Below are 19,782 nucleotides of genomic sequence, written 5' to 3'. Positions count from 1 at the left end.
TGACATCATTTATTGTCGTCAAGTCAATTTACCAAATTCATATCATAAAATATTGAATTACAAATTCCGTACCCTACGTAGTACGTTGTGTGTAAATCTCTGAGTTATTTTTCTCATATTCACTTTCACTCTCGTTGTTTTTATTTCTTTTTTATATTGTTTACATTATTATGATATGATTCTTGTTTTATTTACATAATAAATATGCATTTTATTTTTTCCTTATCTACCTAGCATGTATTTATTTTTAAGTCTGTTTTTTAATGTTGTAACAAAATGTATTTTAAGCGGAAATTTCATTTGTTTGTTCGGCTCAGTAAACACCAAATATAATCTATATTCATTATATGTTTCCCAAAAAACAGAACATAAAATTTGACCGGTCGGTAGCTGAGTTGACATTGCGTTTGGGTCCCACCCAGGAGTAGTGTGTTCAATTCCTCGGCTGGCTAAGTCCTCTATACAACACAAGCAACATTTTCCGCTTGCAGTGGTGGTTGTAGGAGATTTAAAAATATTTTCAGGTTATTCGTAATGCAGGAATGTTTGTCTTTATTTTTAAATATAAAAAATTAAAAATAAAACGAACAAAAACTAATTGATACAAAAATACAATTAATATACTTGCTTCGTATTTAGTTAGTATCACCACCCTACATGCTTTTAACAACGGTTATCTTAATAGTATGATAAGTTTTGATTAATGATTAGTTATTGAATATTCGTCTCTGTTTTAGGGTAAATCCAATTTACTCCGAAGCAGAAGAAGTGGCCGGCAGATCAAAGGCCTCCTCGTCAGGATACGGCAGTCAGCGGGGCTCGGGGGGTGGCTCCATGGCCAGCAGGCCACCCCCCTCCCGCCACCTGCCGCACCCCATCTGGCCAGTCGAGGACCCCTACAACCTCTACTCTACCTACAGCCGCAGACCTCCCTCCACCAGGAGCAACATCCTCCTCCGCAACCAGGTCTACCAGGCCCCCAGTGACTCCTCCTACAGGAGCGGCACGGGCAGGGGAGACCGCTTCCTTCAACAACTCCTCACAACAAAGGAAGGAATCTACGCTGCCGCTAGTGATGGCTACTCCAGCCGAAGCGACACCGGCAGACACCTGGATACCTTCATCGCTAGGCACCAAAAATACCTCAAACAACAAGCCAGCGAAAAGGAAGAACCCAGAAAAAACTACCCAACCAGACGAATCAGCGTTACAGACGCCAGTGAAGTCAACTACATCACAAAAGAATTTGAGTACTTGATGAAATTGAACGACCTGAGTGACGCCCGAACAAGAAGAAGAAAAGAAAGAGAAAAGTACAATAGCTACAAATCTAGAAAATCGAGTCGCGATGAACTAAAATATGTTTCTCGGAGAACTAGAAGAGCTAAAGAAAATAATTACGTCACAGACCCTAGAGACAGAAAGTCTGGCACCAATTCCGTCAAAAGCGATAGTGATAGCAGTTTAAAAACAATTAAGAACGTCAAGAATAAGATTTCACCAGAAAAAGCAATAGGCGAAGTAGTTAGCAAACCAGCAATTGAAGAAACAACTGTTGTTAAAAAAGATAAACCTGAAGAGATGGTGCGAAAAGAATCGGACGTGTACTTTGATTCTTTACAGGCAGATCCCTTTTTACTTTATTCTCATTTTATTGCTGAAGAAGAATCAAAAACCCAAACTAGTAGTGTAAGAATTGATCCAAGAACTAACGTTAAAAGTGTGCCCTCAAGTGAAAAAACTGACACGGGCTACCTGTACGTATCTGACGGGCGAAGTGGAAGTGATGACAAAACCAAAAGTAAAGATTTCAAAAGTGATATAAATTCAGTCAAAGAACCAGATAAAATACTCAGTGACGCCGAATACACGACAATTGCCGACGTTGAAAGAGACTCGGATGGAAAACTAGTGCAACTTGTTAGGAGAAGCCAAATCGATGGCATCCGCGATGAAATACAAAGTGGAAGTATGACAGTTGAAAGGGAGAACTATCTAAGAGCTCTTTTAGAAGACGTGGCATCAGCTTTAGAAGAAGCACTTGAAGGTAGAGACGGAAGAAGAGCTCCTCAGTCTGTTCAGTCTGGTGTTTTGAAGGAAGCCAGAGAACGAGTAGCTATGGGACTTGTGGCTTTGAGAAGAGCAGGTCCTGATGAATTGAGGGATCTATCGACAGCTTTAGCGCGAGGTCCGGCACGGCCTGTGGTGCGCGCTATTGCTCCACCTTCAGTTCGCGCGCCGAGCCCGCACGCTAGAAAGCCAAGCTTATGGCAGCAATACTACATGAGAGCGCATTCTATACACTCGTTGGATTCAGTCAACTCATGCTACGTAAGTACAATTATTTTATTTCATTCAAAAGTACCATTTCAGCAACCTAAAAATAATAAATGGAACAGTAGTAGCTATGTAATATACATTTTTTTGTTATTGAGTTACTCAGGGTCGCGAAAAAGTCGCGGTACAGAAATGTCTCCAATAATAATAACCAATAACATTTTGCCAAAATAAATGTCTAAAAATAAGTTTTTAAAAATAACTGTTTTTGCAATTATTGAAGATAAAATATCTTAAAAACTTTAAATAAATCGAAAGAAATCCCTCGCAATGGCGTAGAATCATCCAACATTTCTTCACTCGGTACAAAAATGAATTACATAGTTAAACACTAAATGCAATGACTGTACATCTTTCTACCTACACAAGACAACTATAAATGTAAATATTAGAATCGTGAAACACTTAAGATTACAATATTATTTTAGAATTTGCCAATCATCTCATTTCCACCGGTCACGTTTTTAATGACAGAGAGGTTAAAATTCACCGCAATAAAAATAAAGACAAAAAATAAGTTAACTTTGAAGCACTTACCTAAATAAATAATCTAGTATACTGAATAAGCAAGAAAATTTATCTCACATAATATAATAGTCCTATCCTATACCATATTTCCAACAAGCCGCTCGGATCCCCCCCCCCCACACGTAAACCCCCCTTGTTTCTCCTTCCCCTTTGTTCGACTCCCATTCCGACACCCAAATATTTACATTATAATAATATATTTTGGTATCTGTTACTAATTTGTATCTTATGTTAGTTGTAAGCTGTAATATTCTCCTGATAAAAGAAGAACACTTCTAAAACCGGTGCCGAAATATGTTAAAGAAAATGCTTTCTATCCAATGGATAATTTATATTGTAATTATTGAAAGCCAAAAAGTAAAATAAATTACGAATACAGAATAAATCTGTTTTATATAGTTATAAAAAAATCTCGCTCGTTGAGATCCGGCACAATACAATGTCCATGGCTACGCAGCAATTTGAGAATCCATTTCCATTATTAGATAAACCTTTGCAATATCTATGAAAAATCACACTGTATATTGATTACAATCACAATTTAAAAAAAAATCAAATCATAGTCGAAATCCGGCACTAAAATCATATATATCTCAATGAATAACCCTGGCAATTTTAACATATTTGCAGAAATATTGGGCTTATCGCGACCATAAATATACACACAAGATTTGAAAGTTTCCACTGGCAGACTCGATTCGGTCAGCCCTCACCGACAGTGGTAGGAGTGCATTGTAAAGCATGAAGTCATCGGGGAAAGTGCTTTAGGCCAATTCATAAAAATCTGCATAGGCGGGGTTCCACACGGAACAGATCAGATACCTGTTGTTTTGTACCTTACATACAAATATGATCATAGGAAGTACTTCCTGACATCATTATCAGATATACTTTGCCGAACTTGTACCTTTTCTCTTGCTTAATAATGATCCGTAGATATCAAGACTGTAATAATGATAAATAGGTCCAGGATTGACACAATCAGTTGCAATATTACTATTTTTCTGACAATAACCCAGGGATAAAACAGGAGGCCCTGACGAAAATATTTTTCCTCAGGGCCTACGGATTCTTTGTAGAGGGTCTTTTTTAAGGAGAGGAAGTTCTGGGAAGGTAAAAGTTATGAGGATTGGGTAGGAATCTAGGGATGTCCAGGAGTGACGGACATATGAATATACCCCTTCTGGCGGCACGGTCTCTCCAAACCAGCCTCTCCCGATTTTGCACGCCATTCAGCTGGTGAACACACCTCACCCGAGTTGCAATAATTGCATATTATTTAAATTGAGTGTGCGTACTAAAGATTTTTTAACGCGCCTTTTTTTGTAATAGTTTGATTATGTATATGTAGAGCAACAATGTCACATTACGTTAGACCAAACCAACAGTTTCACACATGGTACTTTCTAGATTCACATACTTACATATATAATTATTAGGTTGATAAAAGTTGTGGATATAATAATATGATTCGTCAAGTCATTCTGTCTTATAAAATTGGCATATAAATTGATAGATGAAATTAAAATGAATATTCCTGACTCGCTTCAGACATTTTTGCGATTAATTCAGATATTATTAGAATATTAACCGGCCACTCCACTTAAAGCTGGCATTTAGATCTATCTCGAATAACATACCACTTGACAACAACATCTCATACACACAGTGCCGGATTTACCAATAATTTGAAGATGCCACGATACACACAATATATTTTTTAAAAGCATCTAATTCCTTGACGTCTTATCCAAGTTCCAAGTTTCCCCAAAAAAAACAGTCGTTCGGAAATGGACACAGTAGTGGCATTTGGCGATTCAATTTTATAGAGTAACCTAAAGTAAAATGATTACGAAAACACCATTCTACAATGAGATTCCCTTGAGTAGGCATTTTAAGCATAGTAAACAGATAAAAATAACATTTGGATAGATACATTAAACAGATTTTATTTATGCATTACCATGTGGAAAAGCATTCAAATGATCACTAAGAATATTTTAAATGAATCGATTTTTGGTACGGCAGTTGTAATTTTGTCTAGGAAAGGACATCGCAAGCTTTTTGACTACTTCCAATATTACGAGCCCGCGAAAAGATCATATATATATAATGTACAGCCTGAAGTTCAAGTCTAATGTAAATCCGGCCCTGTCGACACATCTCTCGCTAAAATTGGCATTTATCGTTTACGGAATATTTATTGATACTTCACCATTCCCCGAAATACTACTACATCTTATCGAGAGCTTCGGAATCGCCGCATCAAACGTGCAGGCAGCGCTTTGTCACTCGAGACTGACGATAGATGTGTGAAACCTGTTTGTTCGTAATGAATAATATGGACGGAGAGTGACCGGCCCATTGTGGCTTTCAATTGTTGACATTTCTTTTTTTGGAAACCACGATTTCCCCGTCTGAGTGCATAATGTAAATACCGTCGAGAATTACAAAGCATACATGCAGCATTTGGTGACGCTTTCAAAAGTCTTTATGTTCTTGAGTCAATAAAAAGGAATACCACAAGGATCATTTGAGACACGTTTTGTAATTCAATATCGGTCTAAAAACATCATGATTATTTCCTTTTTAGTAAAATGGTCAGACAAGATGTAGACAAACAATATTTTCGATGTTAGTGATTTCGGATTGAAACCAGAGAGCCAGCTCTAGAATCAAAATAAATAAGATTCAGGATCTGTATCTAGGAAATACTAGAATTCCAAAGTCCATTCAAGTTCACCAATTTTCAAAAACAGGCATTTAAAGTATTTAATTATTATTGTTGGAGAAGACCTTCGATTGGTCTACGAGGCTACCGGTGACGGCTTATTGTTAATTAAATATCGTGGTATTCATAAGCCTAGCAAACGCGGGAAGTATTCGTACGTAATCTTCATCCGTTCATGCAGAATCGCACGTTGAACCTTCGCTAAATAGGTTACATCTCTACGGTTTGAATTTTAAATTAACAAACACTTGGGTACTCCAAGCTTTTGAAGCAAAATGCTGAAGATTTGATAATAATACCGATAATGCACGAATCTATACAACATTTTATATTACTAGCTAGCTATTAGTAGCTGAGGCAAATTGAATTCGATTCGTTGACGATTTATTCGTAATTCATGGAAACGGAAAGTAACAATGCACTTCAATGTAATGGCATCTGTCCAAAATTAGTTTAGAAAGAAAACTATATATGCCTGGGTTCACCGGGGAAATAATTCTGTTCAAAGTATATAGTCACAATTTACAATCAATTCATATTCGTATTTTGTTATATATGTTCATATGTTGTATGCAAATAACTCCTTTCTAAAATTATGGAGTATTTTATTAAAGTACATAAAGTACATGTTTTCCAGACTTATGGACACTATCATTATGTCCCAGGTGAAGACCATCATATAGAAGCAAAACGTTTCTCGGAATGTCTTTTCTATTTTGGGACTAGATCTGAAGACCCAGGTTCTTCCCAATCTCTCTATTCTTCATCTCCTTCCCCTACCTACTCTTTTCAGCCTCTAAACATATCACATTTCAGCCTCAAAATATCCCTGGAGCTTGTGAGAAGTAAAAAGATCATGTTAAAAAAGTGACATTATGCTTACTCACTTACAAACACTCGCTTGTACCTAGGTTGCATTAAGTTAGTAATAGATACGCAGATGTGGCAGATCTATTTAACTGCACGCAAGGTAGGTACAAGAGGGCTATGCTATCAAATCTTTTCAATCAATATTAATTTAATCTAATTCTACCTTATTTGCACTATACAAACTTATGTACTTGTATCTCTTGTTTACTTACTTACCTACTTACTCTCTAATGTCATTTCACAATCAAATGCCACATATATTTGTAATTCTTTTTTTTAAATATTTTAACTGTGACATGTAATCATTGTTTATGGTATATTTATACCGTTGATATTAAATAAATAAATAAATACTTTCTGATAAACTATTAGTGATTCAGAATATATCGAGAACACGTGTTATTTTCCGAATAAATATCATAACGGAATGCAACAATATCAGTATGTCAATATATCAATATCATAAAACATCCGCTTTTGACTGATTCTTTGTTAGGAACTTTTTCAATTCATTAGTTATATGCCTGCAATCCAATTTTTAACAGGATAACGAATAATTGAACAGATTGTAAATAAATGAACAGTATTTCACATCAGTAAGTTTTCTCCGTGCGTGGTCTCACATCCCCCGGACAGTAGGGACTTGCAAGTATTTACGTAAACACTCCTATTTTAGAAATTTCAATTGAACCTGTGACAAATACAAAACACACAGTCTCGTCCTGTTTCTTCTAGGACGCATCTAGTAGATCTACGTTAATATTTTAAACCTCCTATATCATGATTTAAATAACCTTGCTAGTTGAAAACGGCTGCATTGATCTAGAAATTCGAGACGGATTCTGCTTGATAGCAGATAGAAGTAGGTAGGCAACTTAATAATTGTTTACCGATGCAGGCAGTAAAATGATTTGTTAGAAGTTTGCTCGATTAGTAACTGTAGCAAGTCTCTGTTGGTAGAATACGGAAGGAAATGTTTCCGCTGGGTAGGAGATAACTGGTAACTGCATTCCACTTTGCTGCATAACTAGTTTGTGGGAAATTTCACAGACTAATGGTTTCTGATGATTAAGAATGCTTCACAAATCTTTTGTATTGATGATTTATTTATCAATGAATCACTATTTAAAATTAAATTACATCTAGAGTACCTGTTCATGATAACATATTCACTATTTTTGGTGTATATTTGCAGAAAAGTTATTTAAGAGCATTTTATAAATTTTAACAGTCAATAAGCATGGTTGGATAGGTTGCTTTCGTCATGTGATTTTCGACCATGACTTTCTACGAGTTTTGACAATGGATAAAAAAAATAATATTGACTGAGCGTAGTGTAGTTCTGTTTTGATTCGACGACTTTTGACTCGTGTGTTCCGTGTCCAGTTATTCATGACAATATGGTGGCCGTGTTTGATGGTCCCATTTTATTCTGCCACAGCGCATGAGTGTTGTAACTGTTGCGAGATGTCAAGTAGAAGTAATCGACATCATATTCTTTATTTTAATCATGACTTTTACAGATTTATCAGTCTTTTTGGGAAATATTTTTCCAAGCGTGACACAGACCCATAAAAGTCATGGTATCTCATTTTGTTACCGTAAGATATATGGTTTGAACAGTGTTGTAATTCAGAATATATCTAAACATGTGTTCAACGCAGGTGGCCTTGTCCGAATAAATATAATGGATGAGATGCGAAGTTATTATTATTTGTGTTATCACGTGTTCCGACTTCTTCGTAACATATTCCTGCTGTACTAATTAATGAAATTTGTCAAGTCCTGTTTTAAAACGAAAATGAATAATTTTACCAGATTTTGAATAAAATTAAGAATATTTCATATCAGTAAGTATTCTTCGTGCGGGAATTGTCATTCGTCTCCAACACTCAATCTTATCCTGATCCTATCATTTTTAACACGCACGTCCTATAGACATATTGTAGTACCTAATAGATCATCAACAGCTGAAAACGATGATGTCTTTTTGATCCTTTTAGTATACAGAGAGTGTTATTGTGTATTTAAAAGTCATCGATAACCATTGCTTGGATGTTTGCGAAAGATTTGTCAAAATTGATTTTTTTATTCATTATTTATACATGAAACAAAAAGTGAAGTGACTAACCTTTAGGTGTAATAATTTGGATACATAATTAAATATTTTCGTGTAAAGTGGTTTTTCACATTTTTGAACAAAAAACAATCGGAAAAAATTTCTTCAATTTTTTTAATCAAAATTTTAATATTCATAATTTCATGCCCGTTGTAATATTCAAATCTGAAAGAGTCTTTTGTCTGCTTTCAAATAAAATATTTCATATTAGGATACGTTCAAAAATAGCGAATCTATTTAAAAATTTATTTCAACCGGAATATTTCTAAAATCACGAGTTTGACAGATCTTTCAAAGTAACTTGACGACAAAATCTCAAAAGACCTCAGGGGTTAAGAAGAAGAAAAAAACAGCAACTCTTTTCATGGCAAATAAATCTAATTATTATATCAGCTTTCCAAACTCTACGACAAAATATCACGAGTGTCTTTCATAAATTATAAATAACTCCTTGGTGACATTCAAAAATCACATTATTCACATCGTGTAATTTTATTACTTAAATTACAAGTTGCCTGACTAGTTAGTACCTAGTTGCATCTATTAGAATCTAATCGTCTGTGTTATGTGACTAAAGTTGTTGCTGAGAATTGTCTAAGTTCACGGAGTAACTGGACAGGTAAATCAACTCCCCCCTCTGGTGGTCTCAGTTACTATTGAACTTTAAAACGGGTTTGCCAGGTAACTACTAAGTTCAAACATATCACAACCATAATTGGGATTTTACTCTTTACGAAGATACGAAGTAAATTTTTTTTTAACTATTAAAACTTAATATGGTTGCCCATCTTGATCATTTTTATACCACGTAAAAGTCCCAACCGAGTAAGAAGTGTGTTGTCCAAAAAATAATAATACAAGCAATAGTTTTAACACTTTTACACTCGCATTATAGAAAATCATTTGAATTTTTTTGGTATATAATTTTTTTTTTAAATTATTCTACGTTAATTTGGCTTAACATTGGATTTCAAAGGGTATTTTTCAAATAGTAAGGTTAAATAAACATAACACAAAAATAATACAATGTAAAAAATGCACATTTACAATGTAGTGATAATCTTTAAGGTTTGAAACAAATAACATTTTAACTAAAATTCATTCAGAAATAGAAATATTCGAGGTTAATAATCTTTAAAAATATTTTCGTCACTACCAGTATTAATTTGAATCAAAATTGAAATTCTTGTGAACAGCGAATTGAACTGATGTTATTATTATAGAACACTTCTTTATGTGTTAAAATACATGTTATTCGAGTAATAAATATTGATTTCTCACCTTAAATTAGTAATCAATGACGGCAGAAACAGAAAAGACATGCTATAAGAAAACAAAAACCTGGCTTTTCTAAATCGCTACCGCTACGGTAAAAAATCTCAAAGTTTGTATTAATTTGAAATACCCCTTGGGCTGAAAGGGTTAAGGTGTCAAAGTTTTAAAAAGGCTCCCATACTAAGGTCCCGCCGAGTTAGCAATGGAACGCTTTCGTTGTCTCCAAATATTTGAATATATCTCGTGCCCCAAGGGTTGTGGCGTGTATATTCTAAAAATGGAACATTGTCTGGCGAATGATGAAATGGCGGGCAGTGGAGGGGGTGTCAGATAAGAGCTTCGAAATTCAATCTGTGCGACCAAAGAATCAGCCATAACTCCGCAACGGAAAAGATTATATGAGTTATTCGTGCGTCGTTGTGTAGATCTTGAGGTGCTCGAAAAGGTTGAGAGAAGGTAAAACTTTGCAAAAAAATATTAAAGTTATCAAGTGAAGCATTGTGCCGGGTGAGGATAGGCAAAACATTATAAAATTGACTGTATCAGATAATATGAATCATATTGCACGACCCTGTACTTAATTTAATTTCATTGTAAGATTCGCAAATCAAATAAATACATTCATGTAAATATAACTTTCATTTTCCCTATAAATTATGCCTAGTGACGAACCAAAGACGTTTTCACGCAAAAAAGTAAGAACTACTCAATAACAATGGCAACATTTTTAATTTCACTTTTATTTTCGGTAGTGAATTAATGCAAATTTTGAAAGCGGAAATTAACCCACTGCTGAAACTCGGCAGAAAAACTAGTTATCGATGACATTATATCAACTATTGGTGTCAACCACGTACAGAAATGAGAATTGGTTGACATTACAGCAATTAATAAACGTAATAAATGCCAGTCCTACCCAATCAAGATTTCGTTAAGTTGTTAGCGCGGTCAACTCCAATCTCTGGAGAATAAGATTCAATCCTCAGTCAAACTAACAAATATAAATAACTGTGTTTTTTGTAAAGTTTTAAAAAACATTTTAAAAGTTCACAGCAGTGAGCCAGTCCTTGGGAGGAAGCTTCAAGCCCGGGACAAACAAAAAAATATATATTTTATTTTATAAAAAATAGTTTTATTATAGATAATAAAAAACTTAACTTTTTACGGGTTCATTTATTACTCAAAATTAGCTAAGTAAGACTGTCACTTAAACTTTAGGATTACAAGAGCGAGCTCAAACCATGTTTTATTTATTATTATTTAATTTTTTTACCGTAGTAACTAATTATATACATCTGCACTGTTTATCACGAATTTCTGTGTACAATTTGTATAGCCCAAAGCACTAAGTTCAAATTCACCCAGCAATTTGAGCCAAGTTATTGCACAAGCAATTGTTTTTGGCGCCGTGACCAGGAGAGACGTAAGAACCGACTTCAGACTAGAGACTTATCATTAACAAATAATGTATTGTTATGTAACTCGGTGATTTATTGTGAATATTGTACGTCGGCCTAACCTCCTTGCTAAAGGGGTCAAACCTTGACTTTTGGAGTAACATTCAACAACCGTCCAATAGGCTCGTTTAAATCTTTATTTATTTTGTTGCGGTTTTTTAAAATTTTATTGTTACACCCTTTTTTGTGTAATTGTAACGACCTTCATGGTTAAGCGATTGTAATGGTTCATAGTTCAACAATACTTTCTGCTTGTGTACCCACGGATTCAGACCTACAAACTTATCTGAGATGTCGGGACTATTGCGATACGGAGAATATTATGGATTTGATGGGGATCAAAAATGAACTCGTAAAAACTGTTTGTATTGCTATAATTCATCTATTTTTATTAATAGACTAGTTCCCCTCTGCTGTGGCTCAGTCAGTATGTGCAGTAGAGAAACAATAGCGCATGTTGCTTTTACGTCCAACAGATGGCGCTGTTTTTCAAAAAACATGTTTTTACCTGTCACAGGCCTAGTGGGCCAGGCAGACGTTGTCCTGACACAGATCGCCTTCTAGGTAGAAAGTTACAGCGCCACCTATCGGATTCAGAACTATCCTATATTTCAAGCTGGAATCAACAAAAACACATTCGCAAAATTTCATTCAAATCGGTTGGGCGGTTTCGGAGATTAGTGTGTACGAACACAGTGACAAATGATTTTTATAATATATTAAGATGTATTTACATACATACATTTTTTTAGTTTGATTGACTGAGGATTGAACCTTCTTTCCCAGAGACTAGCTCTTAACTGCTGTGAACTTTTAAAATATCTCATTGTAGAAGAAGATAATACTTATAATTCTAAACCAAACATGAAACAGAACAAGACATATAAAAATAAAAAGATAAAAGTCACAACTAGGAATCGAAACCAGGATCTCTTGTCTTAACGTATTTTAAAACTAAAAAAGGTTCGACTGAGAGTGGAACCTTCCTTCCGAGGAACTGGAGTCTTCTCTGCTGAGTTTTAGCTCGATCAGATGTAGGGACGTAGAATAATTTCCATTTCCAAGATTTATTTTATGTGAATACCGCACAATAGTCCCAACTGCTCCCAACCGTCAGGAGCTAGTGAGACTACAGCATCCCCAATTCGTGTATGTTGTGAGACTGAAGGAATTTGTATTCATTTATTCAAATAGAAGTATTTAAAAATGCTCACAGACAGCAAAAGGTGTGAATAAAACTACGTAAACATAATTAATGTGAGTGATTAGATAAATTTGGTTGGTTTATGCAAATTGTAGGACAGCGTGTTATTTAATATCAAATACTATTATTATGCTGTCTTCTGGTAATTATCGACTGACTGTCAAGGTTCAAAGGTGTCAACACATTGTATACTTGGCATAACAAACCTTGGTCGAAAAAATTTACCAATACTCAAAGACTCGCCAAGTACGAGAATATTTTACTAATAATTCCGAATTAGTAATTTAGTGTATGGTTCATCAAACTTTACAATAAAATTTCATAGCACCATGAACCGCGATAGTCTCGTATACATTTATAATTTGTATATCGAAAAATTCTTCAAACAGAAGTTCCCAAACCATGTTAAGGCGATGCCATAAGTAGTAATTTAAAATAATGTGTTTTTGGTTTGAAAATTTGGTCGCCTAGAAATGTTTCAGATGCTTTAATTAAATACTGCGAGTAGAATACATCTTGGCATTTGAAATAATCGAGTATTTTTTAGATAAGTCTTTTTATAAGCCCAGAAAAAAATAATGTAAAGGCCTATGAAAACTGCTTTAAAGTTCAAAATCTCCTACTTACGAACCTATTTTCGGTTTTGATTTTATTTTTTAATGTGGCAAATTAAGTTATTTATAAAATGATCGAAAAAAATGAAATATTTATGCCTAAACATCAACAAAATAAAATAAAAGGCACTTTTTGGCAATGTTTTTTTCTTGCATAAATCAATACGGGCGGATAGTGTTAAGCGGGAATTCAAACCTTATCGCCATCTACGTAAGGGTTGTTATTGATAGCGGCTCAATTTAAAATATTACACGACTTAGTGCATCGCCTTAAGCCCCCGTAGTAAGCGTTCAAAGATGGCTTGAAAGGGAGATATGTAAATAGGAATGTTAGAGGAAGCGCGCTAATATTAAAAAACGATAATAATAAAGCGAATATTATGAAAATATTTAATAAAACACAACTCGTTAGAGCAAATATCTCTCGTGAAATGCTTTAGTTGTATTTAAAGATACACTGTGATTTTTTCATGACTTTAACATAATTTTCGATCATAAAGGTATCCACCAATATACGTGGGAAAGAGGAAATGAGAGGTCAATTATCGATTTTGTAGTAATTGACTCTAGGTTGAGAGCCGTTACCGAGGACACGAGAGTTTTCAGAGGGGCAGAGGTTGAAACTGACCACTTTCTGGTGGTGTCGAGAGTAAACCTCTTTCGCGGTTGGCGCTCTAAAGTGAAAACGGTACTAACTCCAACAAGAATCAAAATAGAAAAACTACAAAACGATAATGAGAGGAGTAAGTATGTGAATTGTGCAGAGATGAGATTGAATGAGAAAAAAATGGATGGTCTAAGCATAGACGAAACATGGAACCACATAAAAGTGAGTCTTTGTGAATCTGCTAGAGAGGTGTGTGGAATAAGTACGCAAGGTAGAAAGAAAGGTGATGCATGGTGGGATGATGATATTAAAGCACTGGTCTCAGAGAAGAAGAAAGCATGGTTATGTCTGATTGCGGCTGGCAGTGCTTCCAGCGAAGAGAAGGATCGAGCGAAAGAAGTATATAAGGAATGTAAGAAAAAAGTAAGAGTTGGAGTGAAAGAACGAAAGAAACGCCTGGAAGAGGAAGAAGGAATGAAAATGACAAACCATTTCCAAGAAAACATTAAGTTGTTTTGGAAGGAAGTCAAAAGGTCCCGGTGTGGCCCTGAAACCGGAAGCATGAAAGTAATAAAATCGAAAGATGGAAAAATGTTGACGAATGAGGAAAAAATAAAAGAGAGATGGATGAAGTATTTCGAGGAAGTCTTTGAAAGCGAAGTGAGTGACAGTGATTCTAGCGGCGAATCAGATATGAACGATGATGGACTGAATGTTACCGAAATTAGCATGGATGAGATAGAAAGATCAATTAAGTGTATGAAGAATGGTAAGGCTGTCGGTTTCGACAATATTGCTGCTGAATATTTTAAAGGAGGTAGCCGTATAATTCTCACATGGTTGTGCAATCTTTTTAACCAATGTTTAAAGGAAGGTTACACGCCTTTAGATTGGAGAAGAGCAGTGATCATGCCATTATACAAAGGTAAAGGGTCACGTATGGAATGTGGGAATCATAGGGCTATTAGCCTGCTAAGTTCAGTTGGCAAGCTGTATGGTAGAATTTTGATTGAAAGGGTAAGAAAGGAAACAAAGGATAAAATATGGGATGTGCAAGGTGCTTTTATGAGTGGAAGGGGGTGCATGGACCAGATCTTCTCATTGCGTATGCTCACCGAGAAGTTTCTGGCAAAAAACCAGAAACTTTTCTGTGCCTTTGTAGATCTACAAAAAGCATACGACCGAGTCGACAGGAAAAAGCTATGGAAGGTGTTGTCCAAGTATGGAGTGAATGCGAATCTGACTCAGGCAATTGCGTCTCTATATGAGGGAAGCGTTGCATGTGTTAGGGTGAACGGTGGTTTTACGGGGTGGTTTGATATCACAAAAGGTGTTAAACAAGGCTGCGTAATGTCACCGTGGTTATTCAATCTATACATGGATAATTGTATGCAAGAATTGAAAGATGTGGGATTGGGCGCGAATTTGAGTAATCTGAAAGTATGTTGCCTGTTGTATGCTGATGATGCGGTGCTGATTGCTAATAGTATGGATGATCTGCAGTCTCTCGTGTCCAGGATGAACGAAGTATGCGTGAAGAATGAGTTAATGATGAATGTAAGTAAGTCTAAAGTAATGGTGTTTGAAAGAGAAAGTACGAAAACAGTGTGTAATATAGCTGTGAATGAGGAATACTTGGAGCAGGTGGATGAATTTGTGTATTTAGGAAGCATGTTTACGAGTGATGGGAAGGCTGACAGAGATATTGAAAGAAGAGTAAATGCAGGTAACTCCATTAATGGAGGACTGAACGCAGTTGGCGCTAACAAAAAATTGTCCAAAGAAGCGAAGTTAGCAGTCCACAATGGAGTGCTGGTACCTACCCTGATGTACGGAAGTGAGGCATGGAACTGGCAAAGAAAGGATGAAAGTAGATTGAATGCTGTTGAAATGAGATCCCTGAGGCGTATGTGTGGTAAAACCATGTATGATCGTGTGAGGAATGTGGATATCCGCAAAGAGTGCAAGGCTGATGTAAGCGTAATGAGTAAGATCAAGAAAGGGACGCTTAGATGGTTTGGGCATGTAGAGCGAATGAGCGAAGAAAGGAGTGTAAGGAGAATATACGATGCAAATGTAAATGGTAGCAGAAGTCGGGGGCGCCCGAGGAAGACATGGCACGACCAAGTGAATCAGATACTTGAGTCGGGCCATGTCAAGAGTCAGAACAATAGAAGAGTATGTATGAGACGATGTATGAATGTGAATGAGGCAAGGAGTGTGTGCCAAGACAGAGTTGTTTGGCGGTCCGTCCTCTCTGCCTACCCCTGCGGGGAAACGGCGTGATGGTTAGTTAGTTAAATAAAAGAACAAAACGTGTTTTTAATAATTTTCGGAGCTTACTTTGTGATTTTTTTCTATCGAAGGAATTTCATATAATTAACGTTTCGGCATAAAAAATGTTTGGATATTATCTTAAAAAATAACTTTTTTTTTTGGAACATAAAAACTTAGAGTTGACGAGAAACTGAAATTGGGTATGCGGGGCTTAAATAATAATAAAAGGAGTGGAGGAAACACTAAGCGTACCAGGCGAAAAATTTCCGATAAATAATATTCTTTTTTTTAAGGAAAGTCCAAAATTTTTTTTTTAAGTTTAAAAATAGATTTGAAAAAAAAAACATTTTGTCTTTTACGGGTTGTCAGTTTTTTCCCAATGAATCAATTATTTGAATTATTATTGTGCGGAAATTATTAATATGTAGTTAGGTAGGTACTTACTTACTTACACCAATCCTTGAAGACGTATTATGTAAACGCAATTTTCGGATTACAAGTGTCAACACTCAGTGCAAAATAATTATAAATCTGAGTACCCATCATGTAATTCACTGCGGAGTTCCGCATTATGATTCTGTTTGTTTTATTTTATTGATAAATTCCAGTCACGGGGCATCAATCCTCTTGAACTTAGTAATTTTTGGCGTCAAAGTGCAAAGAATTAAAAAAAATACATATATATATATATATGAATAAAAGAAATGGAATTTTGGAAGTGGAAATTAACCCACTTCTACTACCAGCTTTTGGTGTCACTCATGCAAAAACATGCACGAACAGATGCATGGGCTTTTAGATGATTAACTGCATAATGCAGTGCCAACAGAAGGTTTTTATTTTTAAAACAACAATAAAAAATGACATCAAAAGAAATAAATAAAAAACTTACAAAATGTACATCTAATTTTCCATTTAGATGTACATAATATAAGAAGAAAAAAAACAGTTTTATAAGTGTGGATGGAATGAAAATAATATAAATTATTAAAACAGGTTGATAATATATAATGGATGATCTTGCTTCATTTGGAATTTCTGATGCTGGTCTTGAATGTTCTGTAGGCACTATAGTTTATACATCTATAGTATACCACGATAATATACAATATTTATTCAATGTATGATGATTGGGGCTGATTTGTAATGTTTCATGAAAGTAATATTGAAAAACAAACCACATTTGCTTTTGGCTTCTATTTTTGAAATCTTCTTGCTTGCTTTTTTCGAAGAAGAAGACCTTTAGGAAATTTCTTTAGGAAAGCGACAGGGCATTTTGGGTAGGAACCGGATTGTTGGGATATCCATTTCAATATTAAACGGTAGTAAAACCATGCATGATCCTGTGAAAAATGTGGTGATTCGCAAAGAACGCAAGGTAATGATTAATATTAATAAAGGGCTTAGATGGTTTGGGGATGTACAAAAAATGGACGAAGAAAGGAGTGTAAGGAGAATGTGACGCAAATATGAATAGTAGAAGAAGTCGGGTATGCACAAGGAAGACATGGCACGATCAAGTGAACCAAATACTTGATTCGGGCCATGTCAAGAGTCAGAATAACAGAATAGCATGTGTGAGGCAATGAGTACGAGCCATGTCCGAGTTGTTTGGTGACGGTTGGTTAGTTAGTTTATAAATTCTTGGACAGAAAATCGATTGCTTCGGCTGCCTGGGATTTAGTCGAAAAGTCAAATGTAAATTGAGGACATCAGTTTTCCTTAATTTAGGTACAGATCACACTTCTAGAAATAATGTGTCCAGTGTTTCAGGCAATAGAACCATTGAACGAGTGCATTGACCTACCTGATACCTAGTAGAGAAGATAGTTTTAGAGGATTCTAATCGGTTTGTTTGGAGGTAAGAAATTAGTTCCAGTAATTCAGTGTCAGGTTGTTTTACCCGGAAACCATCGTGTCGGCAATCAGATATGCAATTCAGTTGATTTACAAAAAAGTTTTAGGTGTTTGAAGAAACGATATGCTGAATTAAATTACATTATAATCATTCAATTGGTCGCGGGTCTGAATATCGGAGTGTGCAAATAAATTGCATTTGATTTTAATGTATTTTTTCACATAATATAGTTAAAAAATATTAAAAGTAAAATTTTACATTCCCGTTTAATCTTAGTATGCACAAATTAAAGCAACAACATTTCGATTCAACTTAATTATTATGAAAAAAAACTACTTTTTACATCGGGGAGATGAAAAAATGTACACTTAAATTCTCATTTGGTAAATTATAAGCCGCATTAGTTGACGGCATGTTATGGTACGTGTACATTTGCAAACCGAAACGCCAACCGAGCCACAAATTAATTACAAGAAAGGAACGAAGCAACTGCACGCGTCGTTTCGCGTCTTTCCCTTTAGTTGAGGTTCAGTTCAGCAGTTCGGATCGCGTATGTATAAGGATAAACGTGCGAGCCGAGCCACGAAGTAACCAAAAACGGCGTTTCGCGGCATTTGTGGTTGCTTTCCCGTAAGTGGCGGTTCAGCTTGGCAGTTCGGCTCGCGAGTTTATACGCACCCATAAATATTGTTGTTGCTGCTTATTCAGCGAATATTATTGTAGCGGATTACAAGAATTTTACCAAATAATATAGAAATAATTTTTATGCTCTGCAGGAAACCCGCTGGCACAGCGCGGGTGTAAACTGTGCGTCTCTAGTTATGTTTAGAATTATGGAGTATTCTCCGTATAATGAATGATTTAATATTTTTTTAATATTTTTGATAATAATGATTTGTTTGCAAGTTCATTAAAATACAGGGTTTTCCAATAAGAGGTGTTATTTTGATATTCAATCGTAAAAGATCAATGGTTTCGTTGCTTGTGTGGCACGTAGCGCCGTCTTGTTGAAAGTAAACATTGTCCAGATCAATACCATCCAATTTCGGCCATAAAAAATCATTAATCATCTCTCGATAGCGCAATCCATTCACCGTAACTGTTGCTCCATCCTCATTTTCGAAATAGGAAGGTCCAATGACTCCGCCGGACCATAAACCGCACCAAACAGTCACACGTTGAGGATAAAGAGGCTTTTCAACAATAACTCTTGGGTTTTCCGAGCCCCAGATGCGACAATTTTGCTTGTTGACGAAACCACCGAGGTGGAAATGGGCCTCATTATTCAAGATGATTTGCATTTGATTCACTCAAGTGAATTATAATAAGTTGTTGAAGCGTGTATCGTTCCATTTTTATTAATGGCGTAGTTTCTACTTGTTAAATGTCAAAAAATAACAGCTTATAAGTGACATCTACCAAAATAGCGGGCTATTCAAAATAACACCTCTTATTGGAAAACCCTGTATTTGATTGACAAGGCACGGTGTCCCTTAAATGCCCAGACAAAATTGTATAGTAGACAGAATGGCAGATACTTTCAGTATCGGTCTAGTGAAAGGTCGCCATTCAAAATGAAATTGTGATAATTGAAATGACATTTGCCGTATTTAGTGATGAATAACCAGGAACTTCCCTCCCTACTTTCCTTCTCCTATTTCCACTCCAATTACCCCCTCCAGCCACACAACATACCCTAATTATTGGGGATCCCATAGTCCAACAGACTCCAGACAGGTTGGGAATATCTTGTTTTGGGTCTGGTCTACTTTACTATGATACGATTCAGTACAATCTATTATAATTCTACCATGATACCGTGATGTCACATGGTATTCGGCCGGCACCAAATATCAACATTTCGACGACTTTGAATTTTTCAAAAATTCAAAAGTTCATATCCTT

The 19,782-nt window shown here is 35.6% G+C and overlaps 1 protein-coding gene across 1 annotated transcript in view; it reads left to right on the top strand.

Annotated features, from left to right (window-relative positions):
• LOC149418675 (uncharacterized) overlaps positions 1 to 19,782 on the top strand; it is a 97,591-nt gene that overhangs the window by 43,609 nt on the left and 34,200 nt on the right. The window contains exon 4 of the mRNA XM_089639146.1: positions 738 to 2,331. Coding sequence (XP_089495272.1) covers positions 738 to 2,331 — 1,594 coding nt within the window. The remainder of the gene's footprint in view (positions 1 to 737; positions 2,332 to 19,782) is intronic.

Source organism: Hesperophylax consimilis, chromosome 13, assembly GCF_061612785.1.
Source record: "Hesperophylax consimilis isolate HC1 chromosome 13, BYU_Hcon_1.0, whole genome shotgun sequence".
Classification (NCBI taxonomy): Eukaryota; Metazoa; Arthropoda; class Insecta; order Trichoptera; family Limnephilidae; genus Hesperophylax; species Hesperophylax consimilis.
This window is presented reverse-complemented; position numbering and strand designations above follow the sequence as displayed.